The 14925-nt window shown below is 36.1% G+C and overlaps 2 protein-coding genes across 2 annotated transcripts; both read right to left on the bottom strand.

Moving 5' to 3' along the window:
• Positions 1-258: 258 nt before the first annotated feature.
• Positions 259-7443, bottom strand: LOC130967096 (uncharacterized). Its single transcript, XM_057891921.1, has 15 exons — positions 7176-7443; positions 6996-7079; positions 6842-6913; positions 6627-6698; positions 6267-6503; positions 5738-5848; positions 5544-5648; positions 3010-3135; positions 2856-2924; positions 2659-2765; positions 2186-2269; positions 1990-2077; positions 1379-1498; positions 1023-1207; positions 259-908 (listed from the first exon to the last, which is right to left on the bottom strand). The coding sequence occupies exons 1-15, from the start codon at positions 7287-7289 to the stop codon at positions 617-619; spliced, it is 1866 nt and encodes a 621-aa protein (XP_057747904.1). The 5' UTR covers positions 7290-7443; the 3' UTR covers positions 259-616.
• A 2154-nt stretch (positions 7444-9597) lies between these two features.
• Positions 9598-12534, bottom strand: LOC130960591 (actin-related protein 6-like). The gene is made up of 7 exons (XM_057886028.1): positions 11810-12534; positions 10986-11211; positions 10841-10904; positions 10562-10646; positions 10406-10456; positions 10243-10305; positions 9598-10157 (listed from the first exon to the last, which is right to left on the bottom strand). Exons 1-7 carry the CDS (start codon positions 12532-12534, stop codon positions 10028-10030), a joined length of 1344 nt encoding a protein of 447 aa, XP_057742011.1. The 3' UTR covers positions 9598-10027.
• Positions 12535-14925: the final 2391 nt, after the last annotated feature.

The raw sequence follows: 14925 nt of genomic DNA, 5'->3' as shown, positions 1-14925 counted from the left end.
CATAATGGGTATCAATTATCTTTTGTTTTTGTAAGGAAATGAATATGATGCACGTCATAGATTATAACTAAGATAGTAATAGGAACACAAAATCGACACAATATTTGTTCTCTGATAGTGATATTTGTTCGATCAATTATTGTCAAATTACCATTCTATTTTTTCTATTTTCGGCAAGTTAGTAATATCTATCTACATCGTATATATCGATATTCCTTCCTGCCCTTCACTAGAATTTTATTGTGGATAGAAAAAAACTAAACCAAACGAACCGTACCCTTAACTTCTAAGGCAAAGGCACATATGTTTTGCAGTAGATAAATATTACTTTCAAGTAGTTATTTTTAAAACATTACAATTACAAGATAGTGACGAGGAAGGGAATCTTAAAAATGTTGGCTCCTCTACTCATTTTCTTCAATAGGCAGCACAAAATGAACATAAAAAGCTAAAAACTACACCTACAATTGCCCGAATATGGGGGCAAAATACCCCAAAACACTGCACAATGCTCCCCCCTGTTTTCTTCACTATAAAGAACACCAACATAGACTTCCTAATCCTACCACACCAAAACATATGCAAAATTGACATGTTTTTTGACACGAGAATATCATTACAAAGACTCTGGACTAGTGGATGGTCTGATTCTTGCGGGCATTCTTGCATTTTGCTGTTGAAAATGCAACAAAGACTTGTTCTTGGGCGTGATTGACATTCTATTCAAGTCAGGGTTGAAATCCAAACCTGGTTGTACACTCACTGTCATGTCATCTTCAATCATATCATTCTCATTCATGTCGACAAATTCGTCATCAGATGCATCGCTGCCACTTTCACTGAATTCGCCATTGTCGGCATCATCACATTTGATCTTTGACCAGCGTGCAAAATGTGGCCTTATGTAACTGTAGACAGCAATGAAATTTAGAGTGGAAGGAGGAAGCAACACCAACAACTAAACTAAGAAAAAGTCTGGACAAATCTAACGATTTTTCCCTTCATAAAACTAGCTTACAAACCTTTCACTTTTCTTCAGTAAACAAGGATCAAAAGGAAAGAACATGTCGAGTCTATCTATCCCGCCAAATGCCCTCGAAAGATTAGATTCGAGCATATCATCGAAGGCAAATGATTCCGATGTCATGAAGAGCTTAGCAGCCTTTGCTTGTCTTAGGAATTCCACTACTACAGTAGGTAGACAAACCTGTTGGAGAAATGTAAGCTTAATTATATATTTTAGATAGAATAATCAAGGTTGGAGCAAATAAGAATAGTTAACCAAAATCAGTCCAGTCTTCGGCGACTATATCAATATCCATATAATCTTAGCATTTTATGCTCTCTATAAACCGATAGCTTTTAAGAAGTTCATTACCTTCAAAGGATTCAATTTATGTTGCAAGATTGGCTCCATGGGCATATTTAGAAGTTGCACTTTGAGTCTTGGAGCATCCATCAAAGATCTCATTCGAAAACACAGCAAATACATGAGAGCCTGCTCACAAAAACAAGCTTATGAACACTAAAATCCAAATAATCTACCAAAAAACTTGAAAATAAAAATAATAAACATGGAATGATTTTGCAGTTCATAGAAATACTTAAGTTTTCTAACCAGGTTAAAATAATTTGTAAGGTAATCAAACCAAACCAATTGCTTACAATAAACAACCAATGAAACAGAAGAGGATTAAGGGCTCAAAAGCACATATCAAAGAATGCAATAACTGGAAGCTTTCAAACAATGGCATTGAAAAATGATTTATCTTCCTATCAACTTCTGCCAAGCATCCTCTTAATTACTAAATTAAGAATTTTCTTATAAATATTTCTAGAGATTAATTATTTCTGTGTTTTAAGAGAAAATTTAGAATGTTATAACATCATTCCTGTTGCATTACTTGTCCAATTAATGACAAGTCATCAGGTTTATAGCCCTTCCCTCACCATATGCAAGAATAGAATGTCAAATGCTAATCGACATACCTGACAACCAGAATAAAAAACTTGATGTGCTCGCGGGTTCATAACAGAATCATGTGACTTGCAATAGTTAAGACACCAATCTACCAATCTGAAACCTCATGGGAAGATAATCATATCAGTTAGTACCATTTCCTATTTTATATGATAAGACAGAAAAAGTAATTAGGCCATGCAAGGAAACTAAATGTTCCCAAACCTTTGTAAGATGCTAGCAACCAATGCCGGTGAAACAAACTTTGCACGGGACAAATAACTAGCAAGATAAGCAACAGCACTCATCCTGCGATAAATGAAAACAACTAGTAATGTCATAAGTGAAGTCTATACAATGCTCAGCATCATATGCACCACATTACATCTTCCACAAAAATGATGTTAAAAAAAACAAATAATTCCCATCAAATAGGAGCACACTAAATCATTTAAGTTCAATTAAATAATTAAATTCTATAATAAGCTGCTAAGGGGCCCCATTTGACAAGCATTAAATCATTTACAGTTAAAAAAAATATCAATCAAAAATTAAAAAAATACATATGACCACACTAACATCAATTACGACACTTCACAATGAATGGGGGCAAAATATTTAAGAGTTCATCAATTGGTGCTGACAGCCACCTGAATTTTAATCTTCAAGTTTCATCCACAACGTAAAATCAATTTTACCTAGTATTGGAGGGATTAACATTGCTAAGAAACATCTCTGTAAGAACCATGGCAAACTTCTCCCCACAATCTTCAGGATCAAGTGCACATGCATAGAACACTACAAACTGCAACAAAATAAAGGCATTGATAATGTATTTCACAAAACAGTACCAACTTGAGAGAGAGAGAGAGAGAGAGAGAGAGAGAGAGAGTACCTGGGTGAATTTTGACTTGTAGGCATTCAAAATAGTCCTTTGAAATGATCTCACTAGAACATCAAATACCTAATTAAGAATTTAATGAACATATAGAAGTTAAGTATATAGTACAAAGTGTTCAAAGCAAATATATGCAATGTCTGAAAAATACCTCAGACAAACGGCCACTGCTTTGACAGGACTCAAGATGCAAAAAGGTCAGCTCAATCAAGCTATCTAATTTCTCAGCAATTGTGTTTCCCTCCAAACTTTTCCTATTTAAATATTCCGCAGCAGGCTGTAATAAAATAAAAAACAACCATGAGATAGCACATAAGATATGTGATATTGTGAAACACACAAGTGAAGACAAAATCTAGAACACATATTTCTGTTAATAAGATGATATATAGACTGGCAACTAACATACGTAGTAAATTGGAAGAATTACATAATGAATAAAAGTTGGAAATATATTGCTCATAGATGAGCCAATAGCCTAATAGAACCTAACTACATTCATCTTTCAAAACCTTGCAACTAATTCACATAGAAGTTGGCTGAAAAATTAACAGTAAGCTGACTGCAGAACAAAGATCCAATCTGATGCATGAGCAAGGCTTTGCCATGACAGGAAAGGAGTTTCATCCATGATCTTAGCTTAATGAACTTTAAAAGTACTATAAAGGGAGAGCTCAAATGATCTCTGCTAAAGGAAATATGATGAACCGGCCAAACTCTAATTACTATCATATTATAACTCTTCTAAATTGTATACGGAAATGTGATTGCGAATTGTATACACCTGTCCACTACAAGTTTACTGCACAATGACTCCCTTCTTGGGAATCCAGCAATACGTCATGTCAATGTAGTTTATGGCAGAAGAGTTAACTCTAAGGCTGAGCTGCATTCTTGGTCTCTTTCCTATATAAACAATCATTCTAATCACTTTCTGAATTCCAAGTTCTATTATGTACACATTTCAACATATTCTCAGTTAGTTTTACCATAATGTATCTACATTCACTTTTGTCGTTAGATTTGGCAGAAAAAATTATACCAGGTTTGCTTCCAAGTCCTTGCTGTTTTGCTTTCTGGTCCTACTCATTTTTGGCCTTTTGCCAAGATAATTACATACCAAAAGATGGATTTTTTCTTTTATTCAATTTGATTTTCCCTTGCATTTTCTATCACAACACTGATATTTCCAGCAACAATTAGTCTATACCACGTCATGCAACTGTTAACATGACTCACATACACTGCCCATTGTCATTGTTCCCCATTGCAAACTACTAATTTACCCCTTAAATATAAATGGACGAGCATAAATAGTCAAATTGTACGGCAAATGAATACAACTGCCAATATTTACGAGGCTCTATTTTTCTTTAAACAATATCAACACCTTTCTTAAGCAAGCAGACAGTATTGGTGCCTCTTGCCTAAAGATAGTAGTAATACACCCCTTTGTGCTTTAAGCTCGTGTTATACTTTGAATATTGGGTGTAGTAGAAGTTCAGTAGTTTGAACCCATTCTACGCAACAATACATCCAGTTACGGACTATTTATGTCCCCGCTCCCAAATACGGGAGAAAAAAAGACACTGGTATAGATTCACAAAGAAAACGAAAGCAGAACATGTTTACTCGTATCTCAAAAATCTACAAAATATCATGATGATCAAAACAAGCTCCGGTCTTCCATATTGACAGCTCAAAACATTGCAATTGAGACATGTATAGGACATATCTAGTATGGTTTAAAAATTACTCATCATGGACAACTCAATCCCAACTTGGTATATGATATGCAGAGAGTTAAAGTACCTGAGTTCACCATATGAAGTTTTGCCACTTCACAAAGCCACCTAACCTCACTCACAGCCTGATTAAGCCAAGCCTGACTATAATCAGCTTGGCATGTTAGCCTGAAACAGGCAAACACCAGAATAAGGCCCTTCATAGTTTGATAGGGCTAATGGCTACTTCCACAGCCTTATAAACATACATACAGGCATGCTCTGACAAAATCACCGTCGAAACATCAACCTATGTCAGATTGACCACAACTTGCATTTCAGATAAACTTCAATCTTCCTGTTTCCCATCAACATCCATCTTACATCTCTTGCTAAGAAATTGCTAAGAGATGTATTGAAGAGGACAAGATTTGGTGGGTGATTGTGTTTCAGGTCATCTAATAGTGCAATGATTGAACTAATCAAAAGAATATGTAGCCAATTAAATTGACAGGCAGATCATTGGTCGTGTTCCATGACATGCATATAAAACCAATAAAAAGAGGCAGGTGATGAAACATCAAACTTCAGACCGTGAATTTGCAAAAAGGAAACTCTTTCACAGCTCCACATTACTCTAGCAAGCACCATTTCAGCAGCATGAACTAGCATCAATGGATGACTATGGAACTATTAAGCAATAATAACAACCTCGTTCAAACTTTTCATTTCACAAAGCATAAGAGATGGAACATAAATTAACAAAACTTCACTAGATAACACAAAAACACACTATATCACAGACAAGGCATGTTAAACAGAATAAGAGATTCCCCTGCTGAAATTTTAATTTCATTTTTTTATCTGACCAATTAAGAGGAGCATGATCTTAATTTTCAAAATGCCATTAAAAAAAAGGAGACATCAAGATGAACCCTAAATTAAAAATATTGGACCATACCAGATTATCATCCCCATCCGCATCTGCGAATTCGGCATCCTCTAATTCCATTTCAAATATGCCTTTGGCATCTTCCTGCAAGAGGCCATCCCATCCAATTTCGACCTGAAATAGATCAGAAGGGATTAATTTAATGGTCAACTGCCATCACTTTTCTTTGAACCAAAACTTAAAGGGCGGCTTAACCAACATACATCAAGTTCTATCAACCTATCTACAATAGCAGGCAGCATCGTAACACCAACAATTTCTCCAATTGCACCACTTTCCAACTTTAACATGTTCTCCACGTACATGAGAATCTCCTACAAGTATCAAAAGAAGTAAATTAAACTTTGACAAAATACTGCAATTGTCGAATTAGTTCTTACATATGTCGAAAAGCTACATAAAAGAAATCTGAAAATTAGAAATGCTCCACAAATTAACATATTGGTTTCCTCATATTGTTTTGGCATCAAAATGCTTACAACAAAAGCATGTAAATGATTACTGGAGCAACCAGGGATAGTTCAGAGTGCAAGAATAAATAATGCCTCCACATTGTAAACATGAATAAATTTGGGATACAACAAGGTGGGGAAATGATGCTTAGATAGATGTTCATTGCGGTCAACCAAGTTGACAGTCCATCACATACAACAACAAATTCACAAAATGGAGCAACAACTAGCATAAAGCGGTTACTTAAGCACTTCCAATGGAAGTGAAGATTGAACTCACCGGTCCCTTACTGTAGGTTAAGGGCATCCTCTGGACAACTATTGGAGAGAGTCGCAAAGGGGCAAGAGGCACCAAAACAGCTATGGCTTCAAAAGCAGCATGCACACGAGACAGAACTTTATTCTTCTTTTCAATTCCACTCTCCTGCTTCAGACTATCCATGAGGTGATAAGGTGGGGTGAAGTTATTCACAAGCATCTCCAAAGACCAATCGATATATTTCCCATTGGAAGCAGCCTTCAAATAGGGTAAAAAAGAAAAGAAAGGTCAACGAAGCTTTATAGAACATTGAAAACTCTGCAAATGGCTCCTAATAACAAAGATAAAAAGGGGGAAAAAAAACAGAAAAGAAACACGTACCAAGGATACAATCAGCTCAACCAGTGCATCCATAATAGAAGTTCCATAATTCCACAGGCTCATTCTATAAACCTGGAAAAAAGAAAAACAACTTCAGTGAGAACAACTATATCTTTATAAATGGTCCATTTCCTTCCAACATTAACAAGTTCAACACTTCAAGCACAAAATAAACATAAACACAAGCAACAAGTCCAATGTGAAAAAGAACTTACTGCAGAAAGAAGAGATTCGTGATGAACAGAATCTATGCATGAGACTGTTCCAGAGAGTGCCTTCAAAGTTGTCTGTAACCAACATCATATCAAATATCAGCACTATGTACTAATTAATGTCACAATTTTCACGTGCTCTAATTTAAGAACTCACCTCAAGTAGAGCAATCTGATCGGGATTAAGACTCTCTTTCCGGTGCAAATAACCAACAAGCTCATCATAATTCTCTCTGTCACCCTAAGAGTGAGTAAAATCCACCATTTTAATTATCAGAAAAATAATAAAAATCTAAAACAAAAAAAAGATTCTAGAATGATATTTTGCTATACGTACCAAAGTGACTGCTAAAAGTGCATCTCTAACATGACAAATTAGCTGAGAATCAGTGAATTCAGTGTCCTCCATCTCAGTAAACTCTTGCTTCTCGGTTCCACTAACCCTTCCCATTAAAACGCAAAACGCGATCCAAACAAAACGGAGTTCGTTGTTGTCGTTTGGAGAGAGTATAGAAGTGCTGCTGCGGCTGCTACCTCTTCGTTAAAGAGAAGGGAATGGCGGCTAAGAAGAGGCAACAGGAAAGAGGGTTTTGAGGGAAGAGCAATTCATACTTTATATACGTATCTTTTTTTGCTTTGCAAATTTATAGCCCTTCCAACTTTTAAAATATATAAATCAACCCCTCAACTTTGCAAAATTTATAAATTATAAATTAGCAAGTTTCTGAGAACCGGACCGGTCAATAAAACAATAAGATTATCAATTTACTGGTTCGACTGAAAATTAACCGGTTTAATTAAATATTAAAAAATTTATATATAATTTTAAATATATAAATTCATCCTATAGTTTTTTATCAATAGAACTAAGATGCTCTGAATTTTATACTTTCCAAAACCAAAATAAATAAATTAATAAAAAAAATTAACTAAATAAAGAAACTCTTCATCACAAATCATAATTAACAACAACTCAAGACTTAATCCAAAAAATTAACAAATTATTCCAAAATTATTCTAATAAACAAAATAAACACGAATTAACAAAATCAGTAACTCAGAATGACAAACCCTAAATCAGCAACTCAATTACAGTAAAACCAGCAAACACAGAGGAGACGAGGAGGAGGTGGCGACACCGACGAACACGGTATTATCAAAATCCAAGTCACAGTGCTTACCAGTGGCGAGGAGGAGAGGGAGTGACGGCGACAACGACACCGACGAACACAGAGAGAGCGCGCGCACTTGAACACAGGAGACGAGGACGGCCACAGAGCTTTCACACGAAGTGAGGGAGCTTCCTACGATGGCGACACAGCTTCCTAGGACGGCGACAGAGCTTCCTACAACGGCGACACAGCTCCTGCGACGGCGACGGAGCTTCCGTACGCGACGCCTCTACCCAGCGGAGACGAGTTTGGCGATGACAATGAAGCGTGGTTGCGGGGCTCTGGGGCTGTGGGGCGCGGTGGCTGCGGTGGCAAGGAGTTTTGGAGGGATAGGGTTCTTTGTGCTTTCAATTTAAAATTTGCAGTTCAGTTTCAGAGAGGAGAGAGGAGAGGAGAGAGGAGAGGAGAGGAATGAGGTTGGGGGCGTTGGGGATTTAGGGTTCTTTTATTAATTTTTTTTAAATTTAAAACGATGTCGTTTGAACCGGGAGTGTTTTGAACCGAAAACTTTGTAAAAAACCGACGGTTAACTGCCGATTCGAACGATTTTTTGACTAATTTTTAGCCAAACGATTTAGGGGACTAATCAAACCGGCCTAGTGACTGGTTTTCGATTAATTTAATTGAATCGACCGGTCTAATTCGGTTTTTAGAACTATGTAAATTAGTCATTTAACTTTTTTTTCTCTTTTAGATTCGAACCCCGACATTTATTTAAGCAGACTGAGCTAACTATTAGATTAACCTATTTTTTTTTTACCAAAAAATTATAATTCAAATGATATAATTTCTCCATCCTCACCTAAAAACTAAAAGTTTTAGATTGTCTCACTCTTAACTTGGAAAAAAAAAATATGTAACTTTTTTTTTTTTCCTTTTTTATGGATAGGGAGCATGTAACTAGACAAGCGAACTATCATGTGAGGAGTTGTTAATTTTTGGACGGGTCATGTTATTAAACATCTCTCCGACATACTTTAGGCTAAATGTAATCTACTAATCTTAGGTCAGATTTTATTTGGGCCTTTCTTCGGCCCATAACATATAATGGGTAAATTTCAATTGGAAGAAAAATTGACAATTCTCTACCAAAAGAAAATGAAAAATTAACACTTCAATAGTATTTGGTTTAGTTTTTGGGGTAAATAGTATTTAGTCAAATTCTTACAAAAAACAAAAAGTATTCAGCCAAATTTTTAAAAAAAAATAGCACTTAGATTAAACAAAAAAAGATTAACTTAAAAAGTTTAGTTTTTTAGAATTATTTTTAATCTATTTTTTGGAAAATTAATCTAAAGAAAAATAACCTTAAAAAATCTGTAGTTTGTTACGACTTTTAGTCCTTTTTCTATTTTGGTCTATATAAAAATAAGAAATTAGTCTCAATTAACTGAGGTACGATCAAGGCCCAATTCGATGACAAAAATGTCTAGTTCACTGTGGATTTGCCGAATTTGTAATGCACCAAAATTTGGAATCTTCTTACCCCAAAAAAATAGCTTTGGAATCTCAAAGCTATTACTGATTCCTTTCCAAGTGGTTATAAACTTAAAAGCTGTACATACCTAACTAACTACCTAAGCATGCTGCATGTTAAGTGCAACTTTTGCAATAAAAGATACATACACCTCACAATCCATCTAGTAGATTGAACTCTAATAAATAGTGAAAGGAAAAGTATAGGTACCAACATATTATCTGCCAACTTCTGCCAACTCTTATTTATATTTGTGTTTCATGGAAGTGTATTCGTAGATGTGTCTAATAATTAATATATTTTAAATACATATATAAAGAGACACATCCAAAAAATATATCTATAAAGACACTTCTATTAAACACAGTTATAAAAAAGACATTTTTATTAGACACATCCACGAACACACTTCCATGAAACACAATTATAAATAAGAGTTGGCAGAAGTTGGCAGATATGCTGTTGGTAACGTAGCGGAACCGATAGTGAAAATATGGGTTAGTACAAGATTGGAGCAATAGAGTTTATGGCATGCAGAAGTTAATGAAAGAATCTCTTGCGACATCTAGCAGAACCAAGCTCCTCATACTCAGACTTAGTTACACACATTGCTTCAAAATCTGGACTTGACGCCAACAGAGATCCTCCACGCCAAACACCTAGTATGGGACTACAACACAAAAACGAGTTAGTTTATGGAAACTTCACTTCTCCCAACATCAATGAAACAAAACTACTTAGGGAACGGGTTTTACTCTTCTTGAGTAGTTATCTTCACATGATAGTCATCGGGAACTAGTGGTCGGAGCTCCTTCTCTCTACATTGTTGATTACCGATAATTTAAACACGGGGAAGCAAAGTGCACAAAAATTATGTTATCATGGAACAAGGTATAGTGGACAAGACAAAGAACTTACAATCTCTCAGAAAACTGAGGAAACAGCGTGCTTCCGCCGGTTAAAATTATGCTGCCATAAGGAAAATCGCATAGATAGATTGCAAGATGAAACAGAGAATCAAGGTGTAAATAACCATAAACAGAACCATCAGAGTAAATGGGTTGAATTAGAAACCTTTCATAGAGTACAGGGTGGAGATGTGGATGGCACGAATTGACAGCTCGAACAATACATTCTGCTAGCCCAGCTTCATTCATACCTGCAAAACTGTTTTTATTAGTATTTTCAGAGAACACAGAATGATAATAAGCAGCAAAGAGCCAAGTAGACTAATATCATTCTTTGTTTTGCCATTGGTATCTAAATTATATTTCTAGGAACCGGACTATCCCCATTTAGATTAACTTGATAAACTCAATATTCAAACAAAGAGTGTTGTATATGAATACAAACCCAAATTGGCAGGTTGGAAGATCATCTCAGGGACAAGAAACCGTTCATTTGTCAAGTCAAATTCCTACAAATAATAAAATGAAAGCAGGAAAATCAAACAACTGCCATCAACATCTCATACTAAAAGAAACGCGCCTACAAATACATTTTTCGATAGATCAATTCTGTTTCGGTCTTGAGGCATCTCAGCAATTTCTGGGCGGTTCATATTCCCCTTTGTTTCCTCTGGAAGAGGAGGAAAGCCACAAGTGCCATCCTTCAAGGCAAGATAGTTGTGTATTCGCTCTGGATGCTTAACAAAACCCTTGGTGTATGTGATACCATCGGGAAGCACATATGTGCACCTGAAGAGATTTTCTTTTCCACTTTCCCTATTTAGAAAAAAAAAAGTGAAGACAAAGAAAAAAGAAAAATGCACCACATAAACGCATCTAGGCAAAAGGATTGTTATGAATACTAAACCTTACCACCTATTTGGTAAGTGGTAACTAAATTGAATCTACCCTAAAACTGATTTACCTTTTTACTTGAAACTAAATAATATCATAGAGAAACACCTCACGGATTCAGTTCCTTCAAACAACCCAATATCAAACCAGACTCATCTGAGTATGATTTGCAAATCAAGTATTCAAGGATTTCAACTCAAAATGAATAACCTAAAATTCCCCATTCAATCAATTCTTGATGGATTCAACGCAACACAGTGATTCAATCTATTTTCATACTCATTACAAACCACAGATTGAATTCAAATATCTATTTTTTTTTTCACCATACTATTAGTATCCAGACCCCATTACCAGCAATTAACTAGTCAAGCACAGGAAGTTGTGGCTACCTCTACCAGCAGTTGATTTAGAAAAATATGAATACAATGTCATGAAGATTCAACAAGTTGATTCCAAACACACACCCCTTTGCACTAATGCATGCTAAATGCCAAAGAAAAGAAAGCATTTCGGGTACCTGGCAAGGCGGAGATCGCGCGGCACATCAAGGGAGACGAAACAGAGCTTCTCTTTGACATCATCAATGAGGAAGGTCTCCTCCATCACATTAACAGACCGAAACGAAACAAGCTCCTTCAGGTAATTAGTAAGCGCCTTCCCACCCAAATCAATTCTCTTAACACCATAATTCAGCGTGAAATTCTGAAACACAGGCGAAGCATGCGTGAAAGAGAACCCGCAATCAACAACTAGGCTGCACTGAGCCCGAGACACAAGCCCGTCGGGCCTGCGACTTGCTTCGTACAGGTGCACCAGCGAGGGGGAATCTGCCACGTACAGTGCCCTAAAATTGAAATCTTCGAAGACGAGCTCGTCCAGTGAGCGCTGAATGGAGGGAAGAGTGAACAAGGGTTCGGTGACGAGAAGAGAGGACTGCGTTGGGTTTATGCGCAGGATTGACGAGAAGAGGTGCGACCAGATTTCTCGTTGGAGATCGGAGTTTATTAGGTACCCTCGGTCCAATGGGCGCCGGACGGCGGCGGAGGTGAGGTCCGGCTCGGCGGCGGAGGAATCGGTGGAAGTAGTTGTGGTTGGAAGAGGGTGTGGGTGAAGCCATTTTTTGGAGGAGGGGACGCGGTAGAGGCAGTTAGGGAGAATGACGGCGGGGTCGCGTTCGCCGCCGAAGCCAGCTTTGATGAGGCCGCCGCCGTTGTCTAGAACAACGACGTTGGTGGAGGACATGGTGGTGGTTATGGTGAAGTCACGTGCAGTGCCAGCTTGTGTGTCCCTTTCTCATGATTGTGCTTCGGTACGGCGTCGTTTCAAGGTGATACCGAGGTCAGGTAGTGGCAGCCATGGAAGCAAGCTTGCTCGTGCGACGTCTCTGCTGTGAGAGAGAAGATCAGAAAGGAGATTTGGGTCGGGCGGGTTGGCATGGGATTCGGGTAGGGTTTTCTGGGATTAGCCCAAAAACAAAAAACTAGTTTCAAAGATGCTAACAACTCCATGACCAAAAAAAAATGCTAAAAAAGTAAAAAGTAAAAACACAATAAGCCATTCAATTAGTGTTATCTATAAAATTTTATTTATATATTTTTATATAAAATTCATAACTAAAAATTATTAAATAGTAATTTAGTTCAATTTATTTAATAATTTTTAATAATTAACCTCACGTGAAAATAAATTTCACCTATAATTAAATAGAAGTTTTAATTTGTAGTAGCTACTCAATTAATATTCGATTATGTTACATATACATTAAAATTAACTACAAAAATTAGTCATTAATATAAAATATATGTTAAAATATAAATACATATTAAAAATAAATTAAACTATATATATATATAAATACATTAATAACTAATTCTAATAGATAATTTTAGTGTATGAATAATATTTTTTTATTAATATTATATGGAATATAATCAATGGAGTGAGATGTAAGGAGACATGCATTCAATAGCATTTAGGCAAGTTTTTTGGCTTCTTCGATATAGGATGGGATCATTTCGAAAGAGACCTTACAATTGAGTTCAATAATACTGATAAATGGGACGGTGTTTGTAGTAAGAGCGTGTGAAATGTTCTAAAAAAAAAGGAGAGTGAAAATAAGAAATTTAGATGTATTGAATGATAAAATTCAATTATATTATTAGAGTTATTTTTCTTATATAGATATATAAATAGGTACTACATTAGCTGGTTTCTAATTAACTATCAATTACTAATAAAAATTGATTCTAACAAAAAAGATTCTACTCCTAATTATTAGTGATTCTCTTCTTTTTACAATGTGCAAGTGATTAATTTGGTTAACTGGTTTTCTTATGAGTCAGGTAACACATTTTCTCAAGTTAGGAGTGAAAATATTTTTCAGGCCTAACTTACCAATAAGAGCAGAGAAGGTTCCTGAATTAAGAGGTTTGATCAATAAGTCCACAACTTATTTACAAGTGAAAATTGACAAAAGATGAATGACTTTTTCGAGCACCTTGTCGCTTACTATGTGACAATCGATCTCAATATACTTTGTTCTTTCATGAAACACTGGATTAGAGGCTATGTGAATTGCTGCCTGGCTATCGCAATAAATGCTAACTGGTTGCTTTAGTTCTAGTTGTAAATCTAACAAGATCTTCTTTATCCATATGACTTCTCTAGTAGCTGATGCAAATGCTCGATACTCAACTTTTGCGGAAGAGGCAGCTACAGTTGTCTGTTTTTTACTTTTCCACGATACAATGGAGCTTCCAACATAGAAACAATAAGCAGTAGTGGATCTTCTAGTGCTTGCCCAATCTGAATCTGAGAATCCTATGACTGTGATGCCTGTGCTTGCAGAGAAGAATAGACCATTAGCTGGGGCTCCTTTGATGTATTTGAGAATTCGGATTGCTGCCTTGAAGTGCACATCAGTTGGTGCTTCAAGAAACTAACCTAATTTGCCAAAAACAAAGCTGATTTCGGGTCGAGTATTAGCTAAATAGAATAACCGATTCTAGGAGTGACATGGGCACTTCTATTTCATTCAAATGTGCCAAAATGTTTCTGAAATCTTACAGTGGCACATGCTGTGCACATCATAAACCAAATTTCATCAAAATTTTTAAATTATCTGTCACCCTATTATGTGCTATTATGTGCTGCATCACTCACTTTCAATCATTATTGACCTTAAAATTTTTGATTGTTTGATTTTTGTTAGCACAATCAGCTCAGGTAGAACTAAGTTTGATCCACGAGTTAGGAGATGCGTTTTTCTTGGTTTTAAAGAAGGAACCAAATGCTTCCTTTTGATGGATATGGCTTTAAGAGAAATATTTGTGTCTAGGAATGTAATATTCTATGAAAATCATTTTTCCTTTTCTAATCAAAACTCAAATACTTGTTCTAATTCATCTATTTCTCATCCTGCATCTAGCAACAGTTAACATCCACTCATACATGATCCTTTCACATATGAAGTTGTACTATCCCCACATTCACTTTTACTGAACCTACACCAGCACCCACTAACACTCAAGCAGTGACACCTGACATTAATAATTCACTTGAACATGCATTATTACATGAGAATCCCTCAGGACACGAGACAAACACAATTAGTTATGCATCACAAGATTTCAT

This window comes from Arachis stenosperma, chromosome 1 (assembly GCF_014773155.1).
Source record: "Arachis stenosperma cultivar V10309 chromosome 1, arast.V10309.gnm1.PFL2, whole genome shotgun sequence".
Classification (NCBI taxonomy): domain Eukaryota; kingdom Viridiplantae; phylum Streptophyta; class Magnoliopsida; order Fabales; family Fabaceae; genus Arachis; species Arachis stenosperma.
Note: the sequence above shows the minus strand (reverse complement) of the source record. Positions and strands in the feature narration are given on the sequence as shown.

What these genes read in the sequence shown, in the direction of transcription:
- LOC130967096 (XM_057891921.1), bottom strand. Translation starts at nt 7,289, where the DNA reads ATGGGAAGGGTTAGTGGAACCGAGAAGCAAGAGTTTACTGAGATGGAG. An exon ending in CACTTTTAGCAGTCACTTTG is followed by an intron (nt 7,080 to 7,175) that starts GTACGTATAGCA and finishes ACTCACTCTTAG; the next exon opens with GGTGACAGAGAGAATTATGA. An exon ending in TTGAGCTGATTGTATCCTTG is followed by an intron (nt 6,504 to 6,626) that starts GTACGTGTTTCT and finishes CCCTATTTGAAG; the next exon opens with GCTGCTTCCAATGGGAAATA.
- LOC130960591 (XM_057886028.1), bottom strand. Translation starts at nt 12,534, where the DNA reads ATGTCCTCCACCAACGTCGTTGTTCTAGACAACGGCGGCGGCCTCATC. An exon ending in GAATTGATCTATCGAAAAAT is followed by an intron (nt 10,905 to 10,985) that starts GTATTTGTAGGC and finishes TATTATTTGTAG; the next exon opens with GAATTTGACTTGACAAATGA. An exon ending in CTTCCAACCTGCCAATTTGG is followed by an intron (nt 10,647 to 10,840) that starts GTTTGTATTCAT and finishes ACAGTTTTGCAG; the next exon opens with GTATGAATGAAGCTGGGCTA.